General features: G+C 32.2%; 2 protein-coding genes across 6 annotated transcripts in view; one reads left to right on the forward strand and one right to left on the reverse strand.

Annotated features, from left to right (window-relative positions):
• The window catches only part of LOC118189185 (enkurin-like), a 77,981-nt gene extending 69,448 nt beyond the window's left edge, over positions 1 to 8,533 (reverse strand). Inside the window, exon 1 of the mRNA XM_085810935.1 lies at positions 8,424 to 8,533. The gene's annotated coding sequence lies outside the window, so the exon portion shown is untranslated. The remainder of the gene's footprint in view (positions 1 to 8,423) is intronic.
• LOC118201094 (lysosomal alpha-glucosidase-like) overlaps positions 6,695 to 27,361 on the forward strand; it is a 184,572-nt gene continuing 163,905 nt past the window's right edge. The window contains exons 1-2 of one of the 5 annotated variants that reach the window (XM_085810921.1): positions 6,695 to 6,860; positions 27,114 to 27,321. In XM_085810921.1, the coding sequence (XP_085667047.1) occupies positions 6,802 to 6,860; positions 27,114 to 27,321 (267 nt within the window). In that variant the 5' untranslated portion in view covers positions 6,695 to 6,801. Of the gene's footprint in view, positions 6,861 to 26,002; positions 26,144 to 26,231; positions 26,713 to 27,113; positions 27,322 to 27,361 lie in introns of those variants that run through there. The other 4 variants (XM_085810923.1, XM_085810922.1, XR_015039502.1 and 1 more) reach the window with 4 other exon arrangements.

The following is a 27,361-nucleotide window of genomic DNA, read 5'->3' on the forward strand; positions in this document are numbered from 1 at the left end:
TTTTTAAAACGCCACGCGTTTAACACGTTACGAATTTGGTCCGCATTACTGAATGTAAATTAATTAATTTGATTAGTTTTTCTGAAATAGTTTTCATTTTAATTGGTATATATATTTATTTGTTCATATGTTTTATTATAAATCTATACATAAAGGAAGAATTCCTGATTTATTCACCTACAGATCATCGCCCGAAGCTATTAGAGATACAGATATCAAAACTTAAGAGCTTATTACTTTTGTACCGAAGATGTCATTTAAGAAGCGATTTTTAAAGATTCGGCGGGCAAAACATGTTTTTATGTTTTTTCATATAAGGAAGAAACAGATGTACATAAGATTCTTGCTTTAAAATGTATGGAATATGAATACCTAAAAACCAATTTCAAACGTTTTCAAAATTCGGCTCCGAAAGGGGGGGGAACGTGTTCTTCACATATTCCTTCATACCTCAGATATCCATAAGACAGACTTATGAATTATTGCTGTAAAATGTAAGGAATACAAATAAATGCTGACATCAACATGTGTGGGGAGAGGGACTGATTGGCATAAAATACAAGTTTACATAATGTACAAGTAAGCCTTGTTAAAAGTGCACACCAGATATGTAATGCTAGTTAGTATTAAAAAAAATAAGGTTTCTATTATTTAATGTTATTAATAATTAAAACCCCAAAATAAAAATGTGGCAATTCTCAAAACTGTGATGTGTTTGTTACCATGTTCAGTTAGTTTTAAACAATTCTACACATAATAAAATGGCTAGTGCACAACATGTGAATATACATGGGGTTGAATAATTAGAAAATAAAAAACTTGACAAATATTAAATAGCAAGCATTGAATAATACAAAATATTGCTTACTGTTCAAATTTGGGATTGACTCAGTTTCACCAAAATATATTTATCTACATTAAAATGTTTGGTAATAATCTATTGACTGAACAGTACAAAAGACTATTGACTGATCAGCGAATAAGCCCTGATTTCAAAATTAAATATCACTACAATAAAAATCGACAGAATTATGTGGTAAACTGTACATTTATTAGCAAAACTGTAAAAATGGTGTACAAAAGTTTAGAAAATTTAGTTACGAAAATCGTTAACAGATGGCACTCTGCACTGAAAATTCTCTCTGAAAGGAGTCAAAAAAAATAATTAAAAAAATAAAGCAGCCCTTGCAATCAAAATACAATTTTTTCAAAATGTTCACCATTCGAAACAATGAGGTGGCATAAATGAACAATGAAATTTGAGATCACGTCTTGCAATGTCTCGACGGAAATGGAATAACATGCAACACCAATGAACGATTCAAGCTCATCTAGAGTAGCAGGATTGTTTCGATAGACAGCGTCTTTCAATGCGCCCCACAGAAAGAAGTCACATGGACTCAGATCGGGAGAATAGGGAGGTCAAGCTATTCCTGTGTCAGTAAATTGAGGATAATCTAACGCAATTACTCTATTCTCAAAGTATTCATGAAGAAAGTGAAAAACTTTATTTGTTCGATGTGGTCGAGCCCCATCTTGCAGGAACCACTCGATACCTGGTCGACCCTCCAACACTAGTTGAGTGCTGACAAATTGTTCCAAAATTGTAACGTAACGTTCAGTAGTTATTGTTTCTCATATGAAAAAGGGTCTGATAATGTCTCTGGTGCATACCGCAGCCCATGCCATAACTTTAGGCGAATGCAGTGCTTTTTCTTCACACAAATGAGGATTTTCAGTACCCCAAAATCTCCAGTTTTGTTTATTAATGATTCCATTCAAATGAAAATGTGCTTCATCTGTGAACCAGATACAGATCCCATCAAATCGTTGTCGATCATTGTTAGAATCTGATTCACAAAGTCAACCCTTTGTTGCATAGCTTTCATGGGTATGGCCTGATGACTTTGGATTTTGTATGGAAACAGCCGTAGGCTATTTTTAAATATTTTTTGTGTGCCTGTTCAAACCTGTCTCTGATGCAATCCGTCGGATGCTTTTCCTAGGATTTTGCTGAACAAATCCAGAAGCTTTGGTTGCATTTTCTATAGTGACTATAGTGTGCTTAGGCCCAACATTTCCCTTTCGATCATCAGCCCTGCTGCCAGTCCATTCGAATTCCGTGAAGAGCATGAGAATGGTTTTCGCATCGGTTCCAACTGGAACATTGAATAGGTTTTGAAAATTGGGATGTGTTGCCATAGGACTGTGTTCTAATCGGCGAAATTACAGAACCAAAATACATATTGTTCAATGAAATACATTATTTCACTTTCTACGCTAGCCTCTTTTCACTAGCCAACAGTTGTACTGATCACTTTCGACTTCGAAGCACATTTTAAAGGCTATTGTTAGGTCATTGCGATTACAGCGCCATCTGTTAGCGATTTTCATAACTAACTTTTGTACACCATTTTTACAGTTTTTCTAATAAACGTACAGTTTACCGCATAATTCTATCGATCTTTGTTGTAGATATATTTAATTTTGAAATCAGGGTTTATTCGCTGATCACCCAGTAGGAAGGATATGCGTCTAGTCGAACGTAAACACCGCTTAGATGGAAGTGAATGGGTTTGTAGGAAGAAAGGTTCAGATGGTCACTATGTGAAGCATTCGATCAGAAAGAGTACTTGGTTTGAAAAAAAGTCATTTGAGTATGATTGATATTTTGATTTTTACGTGGCTCTGGGTGTACGAACAGAATTCAAAAATCATAGTAAGTGAATATTTGCTTTTCGTAGTGCTTAAATGTATAACATATTTTTCCGTTTTTATGTTATTTTATTGTTTGGTTTAAAATGTATTTTATTGAGATTATGTCGTTTTTGTTTGCCTATATTGTAGAATTTGGTACTCCTTTGACTTTTTAAGTGAAAATATATCGATGTGTACATGGACAAAGTAAAGGGAGTGAACAATGCAAGTTTGCGCAATTCTGGGATTTTTTATTAAGTGAAAATAGGTCGATGTGTACATGGATAAAGTTAAAAGAGTGCGCAATGCCATTTTTGTGCAATTCGGAGAAATTTTTTAAAGTGAAAATAGGTTGACGTGTACATGGATAAAGTCAAAGGAGTGGAGTGTGCAATGCCATTTTTATGCAATTCAGGGATTTTTTTTTTAAGTGAAAATAAGTCAATGTGTACATGGATACCGACTTTGTGCAATTGTTTGTCTTGTTATTTTTGGCAAAAGTCACCGCTTCGCAAGCCAAAATTAACAAGTCAAAGAATTGCACAAAATCGGTATCCATGTACCGGCAAAAATCGCCAAGGGGTACCCTAAAATATACTTTTACCTGTATTTCTTGTGCATTTAACATATCATATATTATCTAGTTGTAGTGGTGCTGATTTTAGAATCATGTCTAACACATCACATTGTTTGTCAGATTTTAATGAATCTACTAATTCTAAACATGTTTGATTTAGTTCATTCTTTGTGTTCCAGTGAGAGAGTCTGTGATTTTTTTTTTTTTTTTGGCTACTTAATTCAAAATTCATTTTCAGCTTCTATAATAAGTGGATAATTCATTATGTATTGTAGTTGTAGTATAAGTAACAGTATTTCTAGTGTGCTGATGTTGGTAATGTATTTAACAAATAGCAGTATTTCTAGTGTGCTTGCACATACTCTACCTAACTTATAAGGTATTTCTCCCGCCTTCTTGGTGTGGTGATCTGCATACTGGGCGCATATTCCAGAGGTCCGCAGTTCGATTCCCGGCGAAGGCATTGCTAATTTTTCATTCTGTCTTGCTTCCAATGTAAAATTCTAATGTCTGTACAGTGGCGCTCGAACTAAAAGGGTGTTAGATGATTGTTCTCCACACCCAGGATTTGGCGATTAGGTCCCCTAAAAACCTCAGTCGCCCTTTAAAAGGGGAAGTATATAAAGTATTTCTCCCACCTTCTCGGCATGGCTTCATGGTGTGATGTGTATCCAGAGGTCCGTGGTTTGATTCCCAGCAAAGGCATTGCATATTTTTCATCTTACCTGCTTCCAAAAAAATACCTAATGTCTCTACAAACTGATGAATTAATACAGCTGCATATATATCAATGAATGCATATCAGTGCACTGTATGTGACATGTACAAGTTTTGTTACTTTCATGTATAGTGTATATTTCTGTATTATGTGTTGATGAAACAGACCACCCATTCTCAACTACATATAAACATATTGTTTCATTTGTTTTATGTTTGATTCTTAAATTCCAAATCTTACTTGTTAATTTACCTTTATTTGCTGTAATTAAGCGATTAATCATTTTATCTCTTACAAATCTCATAATACCATGTATAGTGTTATCCAATCTCTTAACATTTTTTCCATGAAGGTAAATATATTTTAATGTTTGGTGCATTCATTCGATGTGCATGTTTGTGTTAACACCAATGTGAAATCTATAACAGTATGCCCAGCTAGATTTATTTTGTAAATAATATGTTTCAAAGTAATTTGCAAATTCAATAATGTCCGGATCTTTTTTTAAGTAATTTTATTGCTGCTTCTTTCAGTGTATGAATGTCTTGTTCTTCTAAGTGAGACCTACCGTATTTGATGGCATATAAGACGCACTTTTTTTCCTAAATTTGGTCTCAAAAAAGTTACCTGCGTCTTATACGCATTCAATAATTGTTTATTTGGCTTTTACGAAACGTGAGAACAAAAAGAAACCACGCTATTGAAACTTTTTTTCCTTGTGTGTGGCCGTCTAAATAAGGGTGCGTCTTATATGCCATCAAATATGGTAATAATTTTATATGTTTTTGCCTGTTTTTCAACACCATTGATTTTTTTTTTAAATTGTTTCTCCAGGTTCTGTCAATATGCCATGCACAAAAAAGATGTTTCTGTAGTAAACCCATTTCAGACTTCCAAGCATTAAAAAAAGATTCAGCCATATCAGACATAAATATTTGTGGTTGTATTTGCCCAACTTTTTTTTAATGCATGAAAAAAATTGATACCACAGGTTGGTCACATCGATTAGAAATTAAAAATACACACAGGAATACTTGGCACAAATCATCTATTGTAAGTAAAGTTATGAGTTCAAATCTGTATGCATTAACCCCATGTGTACCATCAATACATATACAAGTCAGAATTAATTTTTTTCAGTAACTCTCTTTGTGCTTCTATCATCATTATCAAAACAAAATCATTTCCTTTTAGAAATTAATATTGTGTACAATATTCACTCATGCTATGTTGATCCCTGGGTTTTATAAAATGAAATGCATTGATGTTCAGAATTTTGCATTTCAGGTACCCATGTATCTACACAAACTCAATCATTTTCATGTTTAACAGAGTTAGAAGACAAATTGAAAGATTTTTTGATGTTATGTAAATCTTGTTTTGTAAGTAAAGGAAACCTCTCAAGCCCAGCATCTCATAGAGAATTTCTAATTTCATCTAAAATATTATCCAGAGAAATTTTTGCTGCTATCTTTGATGCAATATTTTTTATTTCATCTGTTGTTAAAAATAAGTGACCTAAATCATTCCGATGCCCAGTATGTATTTTCTGATATGACACTACACATTTGCCATCTGTATGTTCTGCTACTTTTAATGCAGCTGCGCAATATGTATTTATTTTATTGCTACCAAGGATTTTTACGTGACACAAACCTTTACTTTCTGATATAAAATTTCCTGAACAGTGGCATTACACCATGTATATTAAATATGCTTACTCCATAAGAAATTTTGACTTCGTATTATTTTCAATTTCTGCCTTCCATGCCAAAAAATCATTAAATGAATTAAATTCTAGTTCAGTATGATTCAAATCAACATCATGAACATTATTGAAATGAAATATTATTTCTCGCTTTTCAAAATTAGCATAACATACAGGACACACATAATTACCTGTTAGAAGTATGAATTTTATTTTGATGATATTTCCAATTTTTTAGGTCACTAAATTTCAGATGGCAGTCTTCACATTTGTAGCTTGGTGATCGACAACTTTTTGAAAAATCATTCATGTAGTATTATTAGAGTGTAATGTGTTGGTATGGCGTTTCAAACTGCATTTATTTTGGTACGTTTTTAAGCAATCAGAACATACAAAATTACTCTCAGCCACACTAAAATTATTTGCACAATCAACCATAGTATTAGAACTTAGTTTTCAGAGACTCAATTAATGTAGTATTATTGTACAGAAATTTATATGCATGGCGTTTCAAATTGTATCTATAGTTGAAAGTTTTAAACAATCACGGCAAACAAAATCACTCTCAGCTATACTAAAATCATTTGCACAATGAACCATATCACTCACAACACAATCAGAATTATCACACACGATTACTCCTTCCTGATTTTGATTCGATTCAGAATCAAAAATACCTTCTGAGGAAACAGAAGTACTTGGCCCTGAAATGGGCAGTTTTTCTTGATTTTAATGCAGAAGATATAATAATCGAAGCAAAATAAAAAAAAGAGAACTGTGTCATCGATCACACTTTACCACAGCAGTGCAAAGAGTAACAGCGTGATAACAGTAAATAACAGTAAATACGAGGCGCCTTCAGGGAAATGACGACATGCGCAGTAATCTGCGCAGATGTTCAGGGAGGAACCGGGAGGAAACTAGCGTCTGAGGGGCTAGACGCTTGTATTGTCAAAGGGGCTGTTTCGCACGTGTTTATTACTGAGGATGGCGGTAGAAAAAAAAAGCAACGAGTTCCAGTAAATGGTGAAATTTTCCGAAAAAATCCGCTGCTGTTAAGCTGCTAGATAGCACATTTAGTAAAGAATATGGAAAAAAGAAATGGTGAACGTTAATGGATATTTTAAACGCAGAAAGAAATGGCCTTTTCAAAACTTCAGGTATGTGAAGAAACGTAAACATAATTTGACGTATGATCTTTTGCAAAATGGAAATTTTCTAAAAGGTTACACGTTTGTAAACTATTTGTTAACAGGAATTTTATGATTAAAATACATTATTTTGTCTGAAAAGGTTATGCAACAACGTCATAAGTCATTGAAAGATTTTTTGATGTTATGTAAATCTTGTTTGTAAATCTTGTCTGAAAAGGTTATGCAACAACGTCATAAGTCATTGAAAGATTTTTTGATGTTATGTAAATCTTGTTTTGTAAGTAAAGGATCATTGAAATATAGCATCGCGTACGCGTGTTTAATATTCCTAATGAAAATAATAATTTTTAAATTATTCAATAATAATTCAAAAAAGATTTTATTTTTTAGCAAACCATGATTAGTATATATATAATTTTATTTATTCAGGAATTATAGTTATCACGTAGCTATATTATTAGTATGTATCGTAGATACTAATAAGCAGAAAACTTTCGTTTGATGCATTAAAAGACGATTTACTAGTGAGTAAAAATATAACAAATTTTTAACAAAAGTAATAGGAAGGAAAATAAAAAGAATTAAATAACTATAGGTTAAAACATAAAACATATCATCTTGCACACATACAAACATATATATATATATATATAAGAATAAATTGAATTTAATTAAATAAATTAAAAAAATTAAATTTAAATACATATTTAATTAAATATTCTTTGCGCCATTGCTGCAAGGAATAAAATTTAAATTTAAACAAATTTAAATTTAATTTTTAACAAATACGTATAAAAGTAAAAAAGCAAATTTAAATTCTAAAAAAGGAAAAAAGCCAAAATAATTTTTAAAAAATGTGCAAACATGTAAAAAATTTAATTCTCCAACTAATCTACAATATCATTTAAATTCAGAAGCATAAGCAAATCAAGTGCAAAATCAATGTATGAAAATAAATTTACTAATTTAATAAATTAAAATTAAATTAAACAATTTTTTTAAAAAAAATGCATATGTGAATGACCGTTGAGTAGGCAGGAGACAGACTTATCAAGGGGAAGTTGCCTCCAAACCTAACTCTCCAATCATTCAATTCGTGTTTCGTCATTCATGCAGGCAAGGGTAAAAGTCAAAACCAAAAGTAATTCCAATAAAGTGGTACCCTTAGAAATTAACATTTAAGAATTAAAGTTCAAAAAGGAAAATACTAATGAAGTCTTTTGAGAAACAAGCAAGTAAAGTCAAGAATTAAACTTTTTCTTAAAAATTAAATTTTTTTAAAAAATTAATTTTTTATAAAAAAATCTAGAAACCAATATATTTTAGAAACCCTTGTCTACAGAAACTTCCCCTACACGAATATGCATATCAATAAAAAAAAACTAAAAAAGAACTAGACATAATCCATATAAACCAATAAGAAACAAAAAGAACTAATTCACCATTTTTTAAAAAAACAAATATATATTTAAAAATATAATTTCATATTTAGAAAATACTTAGATACTACATAAAAAATTTTAAAAAGTACTTAATGCAAGTAAATAGTAAGTTTTAATTCTAACTTACCTACTAATGAGTGTTGGGGTCTGCAAAAGTGTTGTGAAAGAGCAGCAAGTGTGTTCTTCAAATTATATAGATGGCGCTTATGTAGGTAAAGTTGAGTGTCAAGCTGCTATCTTTGTTATAGTAAAAAATTTTATGTAAACATTAATATTAAAAATTAAAATAAATAAAATTAAAAATTAAATATCCTAAAGGTAGTAATTATCAATTATATAGGGAGTAAGTAACTGAGCCAATCAAGAGATGTAAGTTTGCTTGAAGGAAAATAAAGTGAATTGTGAATAAAATGTAAACTGTTTGTAATGTGAAATGTGTGTTCTGTTGAAAAATTGTGTAACAAAGTTAAGTGAAAAATTTTTTGTGAAAATTGCAAAAAATTAAAGTAATTAAGAAAAACTGAAATGTTTTAATATTAAAGTTTTAAAGTAAAATTTCCCAAAATTTTTTGAAATGAAGTCCTTAAAAAACCTCTAAAAAATTCCCAGAAATTTCTCAAAAATTCCTTTAGGAAGTTAATTAAAACTTAAATTTAATGAAAGAAAATATTAATGAAAGAAAATATTAAAAGTTTAATGAACTTGATTTCAATTGGTATATATATTATAACATATGCAGTGAAAGGAAATTGCAGTACATATTCCTATTTATGCCCTTTTTAAGTCGATCCCACTAGTGGGCGAGCGGTAAAATCTCCGAATACTGGTAGTTCGGTCCGAGGTTCGAATCCCGGGAACGGGCTGGACGCATGGGCTTCATTACCAATGTGTCTGTCATTACCAATATATCATTGGTAACTTCCAGAAGCATAGAAGTTTAAGGCACACAAAATCTGTTTTAAATAAATATACATATATATATAAAACTGTATATTATAAATTTATTAACAGATGCAGTGAAAGAAATTGCAGCACATATTCCTATTTATACCCATTTTAAATCGATCCCACCAGCGGCCGAGCGGTAAAATCGCTGAACACTGGAAGTTCGGTCCAAGGTTGAAATCCCGCGAACGAGCTGGCTGCATGGACGTTTTCATGGTTTTCTACATGTGTTACGTGTATACGAGCTAGTTTCCCTTAGAATGTCCTCCACGAAGTCAACCCTCACTTAAGGCAGATAGTCCTCGAGGCTTTGCCGTAATTACATAAAACCCAAACCAAGCACTTATTTTTTATCTGAATAAATATACAGAAAACTGATGTAATATCTAAAAGTAGACCACATTAAAAAATCTTATAACTAATTATAAATCATGCATAAGAAAAAATTGAATTTAATTAAATAAATTTAATTTAAATAAATTAATTAAATTTAAATACAAATTTAATTAAATAATTCTTTGCGCCATTACTGCAAGGAATGAAATTTAAATTTAAACAAATTAAATTTAAATTTTAACAAACACGTATAAAAGTAAAAAAGCAAATTTAACGCCAAAATTAAAAAAAGCAAATTTAAAGCCAAAAAAAAATTTTTTTTTAAATGTGTAAACATATAAAAGATTTAATTCTCGAACTAATCTACAATATCATTTAAATTCAGAAACATAAGCAAATCAAGTGCAAAACCAGTCCATGAAGATAAATTCACGAATTTAGCAAATTAAAATTAATCCAAACTTTTTTTTAAAAATGCATAAGTGAATGACTGTTGAGCAGGCAGGAGACAGACTTATCAAAGGGAAGTTGCCTCCAAACCTAACTCTCCAATCATTCAATTCGTGTTTCGTGATTCATGTAGGCAAGGGTAAAAGTCAAAACCAAAAGTAAAAAGTGAAGAATGTCCAAAAAGAAATACCAATAAAGTGGTATCCTTAGAAATTAGCATTTAAGAATTAAAGTTTTAAAAGGAAAATACTAATGAAGTCTTTTGAGAAACAAGCAAGTAAAGTCAAGTATTAAATTAAAATTTTTTTAAAAAATTAATTTATTATAAAAAATAATCTAGAAACTAATGTATTTTAGAAACTCTTGTCTATAGAACCTCCCCGACACGAATATGCATATCAATAAAAAGAAACTAAAAAAAGAACTAGACATAATCCATATAAACCAATAAGAAACATAAAGAACTAATTCACAATTTAAAAAAAAAATAAATATATACTTGAAAATATAATTTCATATCTAGAAAATACTTAAATACTACAGAAAACATTTTAAAAAATACTTAAAGCAAGTAAATAGTAAGTTTTAATTCTAACTTACATACTAAATGAGCGTTGGGGTCTACAAAAGTGTTTTAAAAGAGAAGTGTGTTCTTCAAATTAATTATATAGATGGCGCTTATGTAGGTAAATTTGAGTGCCAAGCTGCTATCTTTGTTATATTAAAAATTTTTGCAAACATTAATATTAAAATATATAAAAATAAATCTAGAAAAAATCAAATTAAAAATTAAAAATCCTAAAGGTATGTAATTCAAGTTTTAATTTTAACGATAAATTATTTAGGGAGTAAAGCCAATCAAGAGAGGTAAGTTTGCTTGAAGTAAAATAGAGTTAAGTGGCATTGTGAATTAATAAATGTAAACCGTTTGTAATGTGAAATGTGTGTTTTGTTGAAAAATTGTGTAAATATTGCAAAGCAAATAATAAAGTAATTAAGTAAAAATGAAATGTTTAAAAATTTAAGTTTTAAGATTGTATACGTTCGCCAGGGCAGATGTAGAAAGCGTGAAGCGGCTTCGGCATGTTGCAACGTGAAAGAGATGACGTTTGCCCTTTCCCCCAGCCTATTGACGTCATGGTGATTTTCGCTCCAAACGGAAAAATAACAGGTGTGATAACATGAAGGTCTTAGCCGAGCGGTAAAGCGCTAGACCCTCATCCCAGAGATAGCGAGTTTGAATCTCGGCCGTGGAGTTACTTTTAAAATTCAGGGAAAATAATATTAAATTCAATAAAATTTAATGAAAGGTAATAATTAAATAAATAATGACGTACTAAATAATTAAGATACTTATTAAAAAGAGTAAATAAGTAAAATTAATGACATACAAAATAGCATTAATATTAATCAAATACCAAACTAATAATAATCACGTGTCAAATAATTAAAAATAATAAATTAAAAGAGATGTCATTCCAAACACGTGGATCAAGAGTTCGTTGCCACAAAACCTAAACAAGTATTGTCGCTGCTACGAAAAAATAAAAACTTTCAAAAATAGGGTTGTTGCCACAGAATCAAAACGAAACTATTATGACGTCATTCCAATGTGTCCCTTTCGGAGAAATCCATGATGGCGCTGATATCGTCACTTTCGGTTGTCACGTGATCCAAGATGGCGGTGACGGCACATCAAAGGCATACCCCCTGTTGCGTTATCTATTGTTCTCTTTCGTAATCTATTGTTCTATTACGTCATGGCGGCGTCTTTTGACAGCGCGAGTACCGTGGCTTACTACTCATATCGCCAATTCTGTCGCGAAATGGGAGATTTCGTGCCAAAGCTTTTAACCTTGCCTTTCCTTACCATTTTCTGGCAACCCTAAACCCACCTTGCGGGGAAGCTATCTTACCGCAGCTGCATATTTCGTAACAATATATGTATATTCTTTTGATGCGGTCGGTTGCAACCACAAAGGGAGGTGCATATCTACATGTTATAGCAGTCATATATACAAAATTTCAACCTTTTGAGTCTATTCGTTTTTTGGGTTATGCGAGATACAAACATACGTACGTACTCATGTATGCAGACGTCATGAAAAACATCTCTTCTGAATCGATTTAAAATCCAATTCACAATCCGTTTTAAGAAACAGAGTCCTTTATTCTGCCCGTACGTACAGATGTTCAAATGGAATCGGGAGGTGTCAAAATTTTCTTTGAACTACAATAACCGAAATTTTTTACGATTACGATACTTCCTTTACTTCGTACAAGGAAGTAAAAAAAAAAAAAGAAAGACTAACAATTTTAACATTATTTGCACACGAAAACCGATTGTGAAACGATGAGTTTAACGATTTCAGTTTTTCAACCAATTATTACTAATTAAACTATTACTTTTTCAGTTTGGGCCTATTAATAAAAAAAAAAGATGTAGCTATAAATAAATTATTTTAAAACAAACTAAAGATATACGCTTAATTTCTATCCTTTAAAAATCAAAAAGCTTGTGCTTTGACTACTAATTTCGAATTTCTTTACGCAAACAATTTTATAATTCTCGCAAAATAAGGCTGTTTTTAGAGCTGTAAGATTATAAGTTTAAAGTTACTACACTGTAAACAAGTCAGGAAAATAATCAAGAGTACAGGTGACATCTAACAGTGCAATCCATATTTTGCTGCAGTTGTTGTAAATTAAGTCACGCATCTTAAAACAGAAAGTAAGGTTGCACTTAAGTGTTTTATGTTTGTGCAAATATTACTTCTTTTGTTTTTCTGCTGATACTTATTATTGACGATACTTATTATTGGCAAATTTTGTGCAAAAAACTCCAGATATGTAAAAATGCTCCAGGAAATGTTTACTTTTACAGTTAAAAAAATAATAGTTTCTCATAAACGACAGTAAAAACAAATACTTGGCTATATTTGTACATAGTTAAATAGATAACAACCGTGCCAAATAGTTCGTGTTCGATAGCTATGCATCAGGTTTGAAAGGAAAGGAAAACATACAAATTATTTTAAAATTTTTTGAACAAAAATAAACGATGTTTAATTTGCAACAACATACGGTATAAAAGCTACAATAAATTCCAGCAGTCAAAATGAATGAACCTCATGTAAAGGAAACCAATTATTCATAAAACCCGGCGAAATTTTTCGTTATTATACTCTCATGACTTTTCTAATGCAGGAAAGAAACAACTAATATTGTGGCGAAGTGGCTATAAAATAATAAAATTCCCCTTCGCCGGTTTTGCATACTACGTTGTTAGGTTAAATTAAATATTAAAACGGAGCTATAACACACTCATATCTTCATTCAACTGCCTTGAAGAATTCAAAAGTAAACAAAGGTTTTGTTGCTATTCCACAAGCGATAAATTTAAGGTGATTTCATAGCATTCATTTTCAACAAATGTGTCACCTTTAATATTAAGGGATCCAGACCAAGTATTCTTACAGAATATAAAAAGGGGAAAAGCTTTAATCAGAGCAAGGAAAAAATTATTCTATTTTAAAATAAATGTTATTGAAGTTAAAATTGTATTTTTAAATCTCTTTAAGAATGATATATACAGGGCCGGATTTAAATTTGATAAGGCACTAAGCTATTTGAGATATGGGGCCCTTTATTAGTCTGTTATAATATAGTATAACAGAGTTATGTAGTAACAATAACTTGTTAAAATATAGTATAACAGACTTATATAGGGCCCCTAAAGTGGGGACCCTAAGCTATACCTTGTACGTAAATTCTGCACTGGATACATATATTACACATTTTTATTTAATCGCAAAATTTCGACTATTTTTAAAAGAAGATTTAAAAAATTCAATATTTCTACAAATGTATTTATACCATGCTCTGACCGAAATATTGTACAATTAGCTTTTGCGAATGTAGAAAGAAATTCTTTTAAAACTTTTTTTAACTATTCTTATGTTTATTTCATATGGAAGACAATGACAATAAAATGAAAAAGAAAAAAAAAAAAAAAAAAAAAGAGAAAAACTAAATCATGAGTACGATAAAGTACGATAGAATGCTGCGTGAAGAAACAATCATCGCTTTCATTCGAATATGGAAGTGTTTTGCTTCGAGTAACAGGTATTGTCATCTGTTAATATGCAAACAGTGAATAAAAAATGTTATTCGTTATTCGCTCAATTTTTCTTCTGCTTACACAAAGCAGAGGAAAATGTATAACACGCAGCAACAGTGTAAAGCTCTTTTAAACCGCTTTGAGTTATAATACCTTAAGAAGAATAAGTTTCTGATTAAAATAATGGTTAACTTGTTATAAAATATTTTTCCAAAATCAAGATCCAAAAGTTAGAAGAGAAGATCGCTTCTCTATTTGTAACAGTTTGTGAGGTTTACCTATTTATTTTTAACTAATAGTTCATTTTTAAGTTGAAAAGCCTTTCCTCTTTTCACCCCCCCCTTTTCATGCCAGACTGTAAATGAGATAGCGAGAGTTTTTTCAGATTAAGGCAGAATGAAGTGCTATTTAAGCAAGAGTTTTCGGAATTAGTTTTTTCTGGCAAGCAGACTATTGTAGGTGGTGATTTAAATGCTAAGAAAGTGGAATGGGGTTGTCGCAGATCGAATAAAAATGGTTTACAACTTTATGACTTCATTAACAACTATCCTATTTATTTTTTCGTCCCAAATGAATATAAGTATTTACCAGACAATTCCAGAAGAGGAGATATTTTGGATGTCATTCTTGCTACTGCCTACTATGTATCTGGAAGTTAAGCTAGAGCTCACCTCTGATCACGTCCCCATTGTTACTACATTAGGCACTAATCAATGTAATGACACTAAGTACAGAAAATCTACGGATTGGGCTCTTTTTAATGAGTACCTTAGCAAAATTCCTCCTAATTTTGGCAATCTTAGAAATAGCTGTGACATTGACCTTGCAATAGAGATTCTCACGAATAGTATTCTGGCTGCTTACAATAATACTACGAAAACATTCCCGACTAATAAGAACGCAGAAAGGCTCCCAAGGTATATTCGTGATCAGATCAAAGAGAGAAATAAGCTCAGAAAGAGATGGTACATTTCCTGGGACCCAAATATCAAAAGAAAACTCAATAAGCTTAACAGAACTATTAAAGAAAACATTTATAAGTTTAGGGATAAAAAATGAAATGGCAAAGTTGCCAGCTTTAACGAAAATGCTCGTCGTTTACCAGAAATCTGTAAACGAGGCCTACAGTGAATAAGCCCATTTACGGAGAAAATAAAATAGCTATGACAAATGAGGACAAAATCAATATAATGGCAGAGCATCTTGAAAAACAGTTCATGCTAAACACGGACCCCTGCGACCTCACATTTTCTTATGGTATAAGATACTTCATACACGACTGGATTAATAGTCTCAGCCCAAGAAGTAAACCTGATTTCACTACTCCTGGCGAAGTGAAGAATATTATAAAGAAATCAAAAAATAGAAAAGCGCCTGGTTATGACATTATTACAAATATCGCGATCAAAAATCTACCTTTGTGTATTGTTACGAAATACATCAGTACCTTAATGCGTGCGTCATGAACAACTACTTTCCCAGAAAATGGAAAGTTGCTAAAGTCATATTACTACCTAAACCAGGTAAAGACATTACCAAACCAGAGGGCTTTAGACCAATTAGCCTCTTGCCAGGGTTAGGAAAAATCTACGAGAGAATTATATTAAGAAGAATGAATCTCTAACTGGCCAAACTGCCATCCGAACAGTTCGGATTTAGAAAATCACTATCTACTACCAAGCAACTTGCTCGTCTGAATGAATTCATTGGATTGGCTCTTCGTAATCACCAAAAGGTCGCCTCACTCATGCTAGACGTGTCGAAAGCCTTCGACCGCGTCCGGCATGAGGGGTTTATTTTTAAATTAATCTGCTTCGATTTCAACAGGGACTTCTACTCGTTTATCAACAATCGGAAACTTTTCGTGAATATCGGTAATGATAAATCCCCGCGGAAGAGACTCAATGCAGGTGTAGCACAGGGGTCTATTTTAGGCCCAATTTTGTATATATTTTATGAGGCCTACTTTCCGCGTGTTTTCACGGACTTAAATGGATTCATAGGATTCTACGCCGATGATATGGCGCTGGCAGTTAAGTCATTTAGCGTCGATAATGAAATCAATAAACTACAGAATACTGTAGTTCATTGATTGCATTTCCATCAACGATGCAATTAATGCATCGTTGATAGAAATGTAATCAACGATGCAATTGATGCAACTATAAACGATGCAACTATCAACGATGCATCAATGCATCAATTGAGTGCAATTTCTATCAACGCACAGAAATCACAGCTACTCGTCATACAGAAAAAGGCCAAAAGAATTGTCTTTGCAAGACTCAAGCTCTTTAATGTCGAAGTCCCCATAGTTCAGAAGGCCAAATACTTAGGCGTCACTCTCAATAGCAAGTTCACTTGGAGTGATCGCATAAATAAAGTACGAGGCAAAGCCCTCTCCACTATGAAAAATCTATTTTCGCTTATAGGAAAATTTTCTAAACTAGATCTTCTAAGGAAAAGGCATGTTTACACAGCCATTATAAGGCCTATTATTACCTATGCCTCGCCTGCCTGGGCAGCGGTCACTAATAAAGATCTAAATAAACTTCAGATTCTACAAAAAAAGTACTTACGGCTTATTACTCAAGCTCACTTCTATGTATCCAACGCCACTCTGCATAATGATTTAAACGTTGAGCATGTAGAGGAGTTCATCCATCGTATAAACAAAAAGTTCTTTACAAAGGCCAAACTCTGCTCCCATTTAATCGGTTTTAATACATTCAACTATATTATTTTACCTGAGGATGCTAATATTAGACCACGCGGCCCACCTCAACCGTGGCTGAAATTTTCCGACTCAATTGCGCTTTTGTATATATGTGTACATAGTTATGTAAATAGTTTGTATTTTTCACATTTATCATTGACTTCTAATTTTACTTTATTGATTTATTCTTAGTAAACAAAAAGTTTGTATACCTATATTTTATCGTATGTATGTTTTTGATAACATCAGTCAGATTCCCATACTCTTGTCAAGCCTCTCCTGGTTTTCGGTCTCATGTTTTGTTTTCTATAACCTTGTGGTACATGGTCACCTCCTCTCTTCACCTCAGACCTCCTCTTACCCGTCTGACTGTTACGTCATGTTCCCATACGGCAGAATTATCAATGAGCCGGCAACATCGCACATATTAGCGGTAGCCTGGCAATACATGAAGTGATTGATTGATTGAAGTTAGTTTTTAGACCGTGTCTGCCTATTCCAGGCCACGTTGTGCTGTGATTATTAGCAACTTGCTTTAGCGGCGTTGTTGTGTTTTCGTCTTTAGCCTTATCTTACCGATTACTATAGACCAGAGCTCTTCCTGTGCGTTAAAACATTCTGTGAGCCGTTAGGCTAACCTACACACATTGAAATTATTATTTGTTACGTATCTCTGATAAGCCAAAAGTGTTGGTTTCCTGTAACCCAAGCTGGGCCATTTGTTAATTTTATGCTCGAATAAAAGGGTCTTATACACCTTTCTTCTGATCTCTGTTTTAGTTTCACAAAGGCTAGAAGATAATTCTTCGAGAGTCCTTTCAAAAGTTATATTCCTAAAACGCCATAATAAGTTATTAAAAATACAGCTGAAGTTTAGTTAATTAAATATAATTAAGATGGTAAGAAAGTATTCGTTACGTAGTTTGAGTAACCAGGTAAATACGTATTTTCACCGAGAAAACTGGTGTCAAAAATGTTTTTAATTAATTTATCATATCTCAGCGCCAATACCTATAACAGAAAAATTCTTCTTTATTTCTCTAAGTTCAGGGGATTCCGTAAGCATTTATCAAAAAATATCCCTAAGCGTGTGCAGTGCGAATCTATCTTCATGTTTGGTCATCTTTTTGATTAGATCACAAACTCTTCTACTAGCGAACACTTGGCACCATGGGATCGGCAGTACGTCTCTACACTATTTTTTCGCCCTTTTTTGGCGCTGGATTACTATTTCTGCATTAAAAAGATCCTTGTTGCTATTGAAGTGCGTCAAGTATATATTACCGTAAGATTATATTTCTTACTTACCCGACGATAGGTGAGTTACACACGATACAACATTTTTGGAAGAGGACGATTAGAACAGCCGCGTTTATGTTAATTCCCTAAATGTGTTTTAATGACGAGTTCAACGAAATACAAGTTTATTGTTCGGTACTTCCAAGTTTTTCATCTGATATTATTACTCAATGAAATCAGTCGATGAAAATATCGCGCGCAAATGTCAGTATAGTTCCAATTACTGCTCAAGTATCATTTGCATTGTGACAAACATAGAGGACGGATTTAGTCCTACGTTTACAGTTTGCTTAAATGTGTTTCGTATGTTCTCTTACAGACTTTATTTTCTAAAACATTGATTTTGAATGTGTGCATGCGCTTACCATGTTTCTTAAAATCATTTTGGGGAAAAACATTTTCAACATTGAGAGTGATATGGTACTGCGAATCGAAAACCGAAATTTTGACAAAATTGCTACCCTTTTCCAATCCCTCTTAGGTTTCAAAAAGTAACAAAATGTCCATTGTTTAAAAAAAAATTAAATGCAAAAATGTTCAGGCATATAAACTTTGCAAAATTATGACAGAATTAGTTTAATGTTTTAACTTTTCAGTGCCCGTTATTATTATTTCCGTGTTCCACCCTAACGCACTACACAGAAGGGAGAGATGCTTTCGTGGAAGACATTTTAATGGATACTGGCTCGTATTAACACATTACACATGGAGAAAGCCCCCATGCAGCCAGCCTGTTCGCGGGATTCGAACCTCGTACCGAACTCCCAGTAATCAGGAACATTACCGCTCGGCTGCTGGTGGACATTTTCAGCAGCTGTTGCCAAGCTAAGCTGTTTCTAATAACCCTTCCGCCCAGCTAGCGGCCGAGCGGTAAAATCGATGACTGCTAGTAATACTGCTAGTTCAGTTTGGATTCAAATCCCGGCGAACGGGCTGGATTTATAAATGTTTCATTCCCCTGTATGTAACGCAAGTAAGATCCAGTGTCCCTTAAGAAGTCCTCAACGAAGGTATCCCTCCCGTTAGGCAGATAGCTCTCGAGTTCTTTGTCGAAATCTAGGTAATCCAATCCATTCTAAATTTTTTTTTTCACCAGATTTAAAGCGAAATTATAGCGCAAAATGCTCCATTGGCTTTTAGAGTCACTATATCGTAAAACAGCATTCGCTATTAATTTATAGCTGATCCAATGTAGCCATTATTTAATAATACCTGAGCTAATTTCGCCCATTAAAGGTACAGAATTTAATGTTCTTAACCTAGATAAGCATTATGAAAGTTTTATTGAATACACATTTTGCTGTATTGGAACCATATAAAAAGTTTGGTTTTGCTTTAATAGAATCTACATGGCAATTTTAAATTTGAGCATCTCTTGCAGGTAACCATTTACGTTCGCTTCTTATAGGTAATTTCTCTGACCACCATAATTAGCTTTTTGGAATATGGTGTGTTATGCGATATTATATTACATCAGCCTAGGAAACTCATAAAAAATTGTTAGATATAAGAAAGGGAAAATAAAAAGTTCCAGTTGTTGTAATTAAAAGAAATGTGCTTATTTCTACTTATCTAATAAACTTTAAAGTGTTTCCTCTGTTTTCAACATTCTGCGACAGTTGATGACTTAAAGCTCGTTTCCACTACTGCGTACGAACGCGTTGCGTCAATTGAAGACACGCCTACAGCATCCGTACAAGCGTTACCACTGCCGCGTATCCGTAGATTATTTTCATTTTCCCACCGCTAGGTGTCACTGTAATATTTTGGCGCCAAACAACCAGTTCGCGAGTTACGACGCTGAACATCTGAATTTTTCCCGCTTAAGCGAGTATTGTTTGTTTTGGATTTGATACGGATCCTGACGTAAAACGCAGAAAAGTTTTGTTTACTAAATTCCATGTTATTGGAAATTTTTATTTCTGCTTATGAACTGCGAAAGTAAAGTACGCTAGGAATTTTTAGATAAGTAAGGTTATAATGCATATTATGAACATCACTAATTGCATAGAAGCTGAATTAAATTAAACAAATTTCTTTGCGTTTCTAGAAGACTTAAATATAAATGAAATAATATATATATTATTAAAACTAAAATTTACTGTTAGTGAAAAAATAAAATAAAAAATTTAAAGGAATTAAAAATAGTTGGTACTTTAAAAATACAGAGCAACTGTAAAGAAAGGCTCACAATATTTACACAAAATTTGCTGTGCTTGTATACCGCTGACTTCAGAGTCATAGCTGGATAATTTATTAGAAATCTCTTTTTTTTTAAAATGCACTATGGGCAGTTATATTTTATGCATAATCCATAAAATATTATTTTTAATTCAAAAATTTTTAATTCAAAAATTTTTAATTCATATCTCTTTCTATAGAAGAAGTTATAAAAATAATCTTTTTCTCTTTATATATACACACATTAGGTAAAGAAAATGGAAATATTTAATTAATTCCTGTGCTTCTGCTGGAGAGGACTGAATTTAAAAGCAATTATTATAGTAATTTTTTGTTAAAAAAATGTTTAGGGCATTAATACTGTCTCATGTTAATTGGTAAGCAAAGTTTAGAGCCGTAAACATCCCAAAGTCTGAGCACATGTATGAACATTCAAATAAAAGTGAAACGAAAAAAAGCAAAAAAAAAAAAAAAAAAGATATATATATATGTATATATGTACATATATATATATATGTACAGGGTTTCAAAATAATAATATATATATATATGTACAGGGTTTCAAAAGAATAAATACTAAAGTTAAATTAAATTTAAATAATTCTCTTGCGCCATTGCTGCAAGGAATGAAATTTGAATTTAACAAACATTCTCTATTCGTAAAAAGCAAATTTAAAGTTAATTAAATTTAAACGAAATCTAATGCAAACAAATAAATGATTAATTATTTGCGAACTAATCTACAATATCATTTAAATTCTGAGAGCGTATGTAAATCAAGTGCAAGTATCAAAATCCATTTTATTCATAGATTGCTTTTTACGAATGGAGAATGTTTGTTAAATTCAAATATATATGTACAGGGTATGCTTTAAATTCGTATTATATAATTTTCAGAATTTAAATAAATAAGAGCATAAATAAAACAATATATTTAATGCATATAATAATAGAAATAAATTTTAAAACACGAATATAGATCAAATTGGAACAAAAAGCTAAGAGAGTTGCAGACAGGGTGAAAAAGGCGTAGGGAATTCGAACTGACGACCCCAAAAGTTAAAACTCGTTACCGTCAGCTTTACCACTTTATCATTCGTATGCATATTTTGGCTTATATACATTATCAAGTAAATTAATTCTTAAAACTAAATTTTTTGGTCCTATTTCAGTGTGCTATCGTCTAGAAAATTCACCACAGTTGGTTCTTCAGCTTCTAGTACATTTTTTACAAAAAACATTATCTTTTAAAAAGGTTTTCCGATTGAAGTTAAACGGGTCGCTAAAAATATATTTCATGTGCTTGTAAATATATGTTAGCCAAAAAGATATATTTATAAATAGAGAAGTACAAATTTAACATACTCTTTAATGCAGTGGAATATTTAAAAGGCTATCAAATTTAATTTATAATTAACGTTTTTAGTTTTTACCTGTTTCAAAAGAAAAAAAATAACAAATCTTTTAATCATATCTGATTTGCTATAGCAGTTTGATATAGTCAGACATTCATTTTCATTAAAGGTAAATGAGTATGCAGAACTAGGAAATAATTGTCAGGGCAAATTTTGCTATTTCATGGACTTCGAATTATAATTTTAGCCGCTGATTTTATCTGCGAAAAAGTTCTGTAGTTGCAGTTACTTATTTTTCTTATCTTTTGTTAACTAAATTCATCTGATTGCTGACTTTTTCAGCACGGAGATTTTTTGCTATGAAAATACTTATTTCATAGCTATACTTATTCAGAAATAAGTATTTTTTAGCAAAGCGTTCTTTTCCTAAGCGAGCGTTCATCGATTCTTCTGCCGCCATTAATTTTTGGTGACTACACCTGGTTGCTCCTTTTTTACCACTTGACCCCCAACGCATTCGCAGACATACGGATAGAAGTTGAACATTGTTGAACTTCATCCGTACGTCATCCGTCACCGCACATCGACCGGATTGCAGATGTCAATCAAAGTTAATTCGCTCGCTGATTGGAGAAACGCATACGCAGCAGTGGAAAGCGTAAGTACAAAACAACTGAAGTAATTATTATATAATTTCAATACTGTTAATGATTTATGTAGTTGCATATTAATGATTCTAAAAGAAATAAATCAAGAAAAGAAAACTTGAACCTTGATTGTTGTTCTTTTCTGTAACATTTTTTTTATAAATGAAGCGAAACAACTCAGGCAAAACCCAAAGCTTTCAATCTAATCAATGGCAGTCGACTCGCATTAGTACAACCTTCGGTTTAATGACTCGTATAACATAGGAAAGTCCAGACGAATACTTGATTAATGTTACGCCCACAAGACCTGGCCTAAGGCCTAAAATTTTAAGGGTCCTCAAATATCATCCGATAATTCCTAATAATTCTGCTTTACTTCGTACGAAAACGAAGAATGTGGTATTTGAGGGCTATTGAGAGAGCGTTGTACTTAGGTCCAGTATATCTCAATTTGACCTTGGCTCTACCTCACCTTTTCTCATTTCGTACAATAGTCACTTGCTACAGCGTATTATTTTGTTGATTTCAAAAGAATTTTTATAACACAGGTCTTCTGTAACATTCCAATTTTTTTTTAACTTTGGATTTTGAGCATTATTTCAAGTGGCTTCATTGTTTGAAAAATGTAAAATTTGATAAGAAGAGAAAATCTTTTTTCTGTCATAACTTTAGAGAAAATTTGCGTCTCATTAAAGTGTGTTTTGGACCAGTACTATTTAACTGCTGGTTTTTGTACAATGCCTTATAATAAAATCCAACTCAAAAACACACTTTTTTCTTCCTCATCTGTATCTTTCCACTTATGTACACGAGAATTTTCTTTCAGAATGTTGCTGCTAATGAATTGTTGATAGTAACGATTCGTTTCTTCGATGATAATATTTATCAGATCCTTATTGAAATATAATTGAAAGAAATCAAGCGTTGAAAGCTCATTTTGTAGAAAATTTTGAATAATTCTCCGTTTTCCAAGGAAAGAAAATCTAAGCAGAGCACATAGCGTATTTGAAATCCGGTTCCATGTTCTTGCATCAGCCAGATTATGTTGTTCATCTTCACTTTCTGATGATGTAATTGAAAATTCATCAGATCAGAATGATTCACTCTTGTTATCTGAATCAGATAAGTCACTATCATAACAACTCAGGCAAAACCCAAAGCTTTCAACCTAATCAATGGCAGTCGATTCGCATTAGTACAACCTTCGGTTTAATGACTCGTATAACATAGGAAAGTCCAGACGAATACTTGATTAATGTTACGCCCACAAGACCTGGCCTAAGGCCTAAAATTTTAAGGGTCCTCAAATATCATCCGATAATTCCTAATAATTCTGCTTTACTTCGTACGAAAACGAAGAATGTGGTATTTGAGGGCTATTGAGAGAGCGTTGTACTTAGGTCCAGTATATCTCAATTTGACCTTGGCTCTACCTCACCTTTTCTCATTTCGTACAATAGCCACTTGCTACAGCGTATTATTTTGTTGATTTCAAAAGAATTTTTATAACACGATGATACTGCACTTTTGTGCGTGTAATTATTAACTGAGAAAAGCACAGGGTGATTAAAAAATAACTGTCGAAAATGTGAAGCAAATGAAGAAAACCGAAATAAGCAGTTTTGTAAAGGCATATGTGTGAAAAAATGGCGGGATGACATGATACGAGATGCTGCTGGGCTTTAGATTAACATTCTGTTGGCATTAATTGTCAAATTCGGAGCGATTTCGAGCGGTTCATTACACGAACGCGGAACTCACCGACATGCATGGCCACTCTGGCCCACAGATTATTCAACAACATCCCCAGGGTATCAAATCCTACTATACCTGTGCTAGATTACAACTTTAAAACACGGGAGTACAGAAAAAGGCCACTTGCGGTTTTAAGGCATTTAAACTAAATAAAAAAATACTCTTTAACTAACTTGTTATCCTATGTGTATTGTCATTGTATCAAGTATATTGTTCTCTCATGTATGTGTACACTTCTTGCCCTATATTTTATACCTTAGAGTTACAGTCGTAGTGTCAAGTCTCGTTCGGACTCGTTTATTTTGTTCTTCATGGACATTCTTACAGATCTACGTGCATATTACTTATCTCACATGTATGTTATGTCACGCATATGTTTCGGAACTTTATAAAATCGAAAACCGGCTGAATATTCAACCAGGGTAGCGCACCACGCGCGGGTACCTACATGCAACATACAAATTGCCTGAGCCGACATGTATTTTGGTTAAAGTGGGGCGGCTATTCAAAGGATGTAACAGAGCATATATATCTAGCCTTCCTTTGAGGAGTTTCCCCGCTTCCGATGCTCCATGGGTAAAATGTATGATGATGAACTTTGCCTTCATATTATCTATTTTTCTTCCTGCAGCATTTTAATTTTCAATTTAATTTAAAATAAATTATGATACTGTACTTTTCATCGATTATTGTAACCAAATAGTATATACAAATACTGTAAATAGTTTAAAATAATGAAGATTATTTATTTATGTGTGGAAAAGCATACATGGTTATATTGCTACTCACGCATTTGGCCGTGGATCATTTCAACAAATAAAAATTGTCGCTAAACAGAGATTTAACCCATTAATGAATAAAAGGGACATAAAAAACCACTTAAAATGTAATCATTTTGCTTTTATGTAACCCCGGTTAATTCTCGATATATCAGTGTGGACGTACTTCGACCCACTTAATCACCAATATAGTTTTGTAGATCTATGGTGATTCCTATGATATTGTCACCTATATGTTTTACCACCAATCCTTGCATTCCATATCACAGATTATCCGAAATAAATCATTTCGGAACTTCGCGCCGCCATCACCACAGATCCGATTCTGGTGCGCAAAGTTTCAAAAGTTTGAAACTTGATGGCTAGATCTAAATATAAAATTAGTCCCGTAATTTTAAGTTGTAAACATAAACTGTTTTTGAAATATGTTTAAGTTCTTTATGATATCGAAAAGATTGTGGTGAAACATAAAAAAAAACGATTTATAAATTGGTCGAGAATTCTTTGAGAAGTAATTAGCTTTTCATAACAAATAATTTTGTAACATATAACAGAAAATTTTGTATATAATCAAACTTCTACGACAATTTTTATTGGAAAATATTTTCAGAGTAGCTTTATTTGTTAGTACAGTATATCTTTAAAACGGTCTTCTAGCATGATGGCAAAACAATCCTATGTTATTGCATACTCTGCTTTTTTTGTTAGGTTCATTCATACTAACTATTAGATTGTCTCGCTAACTGACGGATTAAAGAAACCGCAATAAAAAAAGGAAGAATGATCACGTTAATTAAAATGTTTAGACAGCTTTAATTCAAACCGCTATTGTTACGTTGTTTATTGCATTTTACGAAATATGCATACATATTATTTTATTGCTACATAGAAAATAAATGATCTAGATCCAGAAATAAATGGGTTCTAAAGAAATGTTAATTACGCATAATATGCATTTTGCAAATGGAAACCTGTGAATCCCTAGGTATCAGCTCAAATCATGGACGTTTTACAATAGACCTCCAGACGGCGGCTCAAATGATTTTCACCTGGTGGCAGAAATGAAACTAATGAGATATGAGCAAGTGCCTTGATCTGAGGAACTTGGGAACTCTCAATCTACTTCAATCTACTGAAAGCAAGCATCTCATTGGTGAAAACAACTTGCAGCTATTTCTTTAAAATTCGATTGTAAACAAATGCCAATAGCTGTCAGATAGCACGTTTTCGTCAAGGTCGCTTAATATTTACGAACGTGAACAAGGTATGCACATGCTTGAACAGTTGTTTTTTTAGTATTATTTATTTTTTGTGGTAAGATCTTAAAAGCCTCGGCAAATTCATGAAATATCTCCTTCAAAAGTAACTTTCGCTTAACATCCTATTGTTTTCCTGCCACTGTAGTTGAATGCTAGCATTCATTTGGTATGACGAAATGCAGTTAGGATGGAGGAAAAAAAAGTGCATTTCTGATATCGTACTCGTTGAATGAAAAGTGACCTCGTATCAGATATTTCAAAATACTATAATTTTGTATTTTTTTTTAAAATTAGTTCCTTTCATTGCTTCGTTCGAGAAAGAGAGTGTTTCAGTAATGTCCAATAATGGATCGGAGTTATTCAGTTTTAAATTTCCTTCTACATTTATGTTCCGAGATAAGGAAATATCAGTTAAAAATGCAAAGTGGTACCTTTTCTATATTTTATTTGGCATTAGCCTGGTAGCTTTGCTTTGTATTATTTTATACGTTGAAGTTTACATAAATAGTTTTTTAATAAGAGTGGATTGTAATCCTGATCTGCCGTTGAATTATGAAAAATGCCTAAATAGAGGGTAAGATTTAAATGTGATTTTATCATATTTTTTTTTATATAAATCTCAGAATTAAAAATCAAGAAAAGAAAACTTGAACCTAAGGTATATAATTGAATGCTAATCTAAGATATATAATTGACTGTTGTAAATCTCTACTATTGTGATCTGTATGTTTAAAAAAGAATTTTATTGAAAGAAAAAGTTTTATTATGGATATTCATTTATTAAAAATGCAGTTTATTTTTTACTGAGAGAGTGCCATGTAGATTCAAGATATATTTTAGCATTATAGTTTACAGTAAGACTATCATTTATAATCATTGTATAGAATATATATATATTTAGTGTTCATTGTTATAAATTTTTTGCTTGTACCACTTTTATATATATGTAATATGTTTGTATGTATATCTTTTAAGATGCATATGGGTTCAAAGAACAGAAGAATCACAACCCTTATGCTTTTATCCCGATGGTTATGGTTACAAATATCAAGAAGTTCGAAAAACATCAAATGGATATCATGTGGATCTTGAACGTACGACAGAAATTAAAATGTTTGGTGACGAAGTTGATTCAATCAGTCTTCAAGTGTACTTTGAAACTGAAAAGCGACTCCGATTGAAGGTAATGTTGTTTCTTACTGTTTAAGAAATTCCACATATAA

The sequence above is a fragment of the Stegodyphus dumicola genome, chromosome 2 (genome assembly GCF_044657685.1).
Source record: "Stegodyphus dumicola isolate Sdum_Otavi_A_Nest chromosome 2, ASM4465768v1".
Taxonomy (NCBI): domain Eukaryota; kingdom Metazoa; phylum Arthropoda; class Arachnida; order Araneae; family Eresidae; genus Stegodyphus; species Stegodyphus dumicola.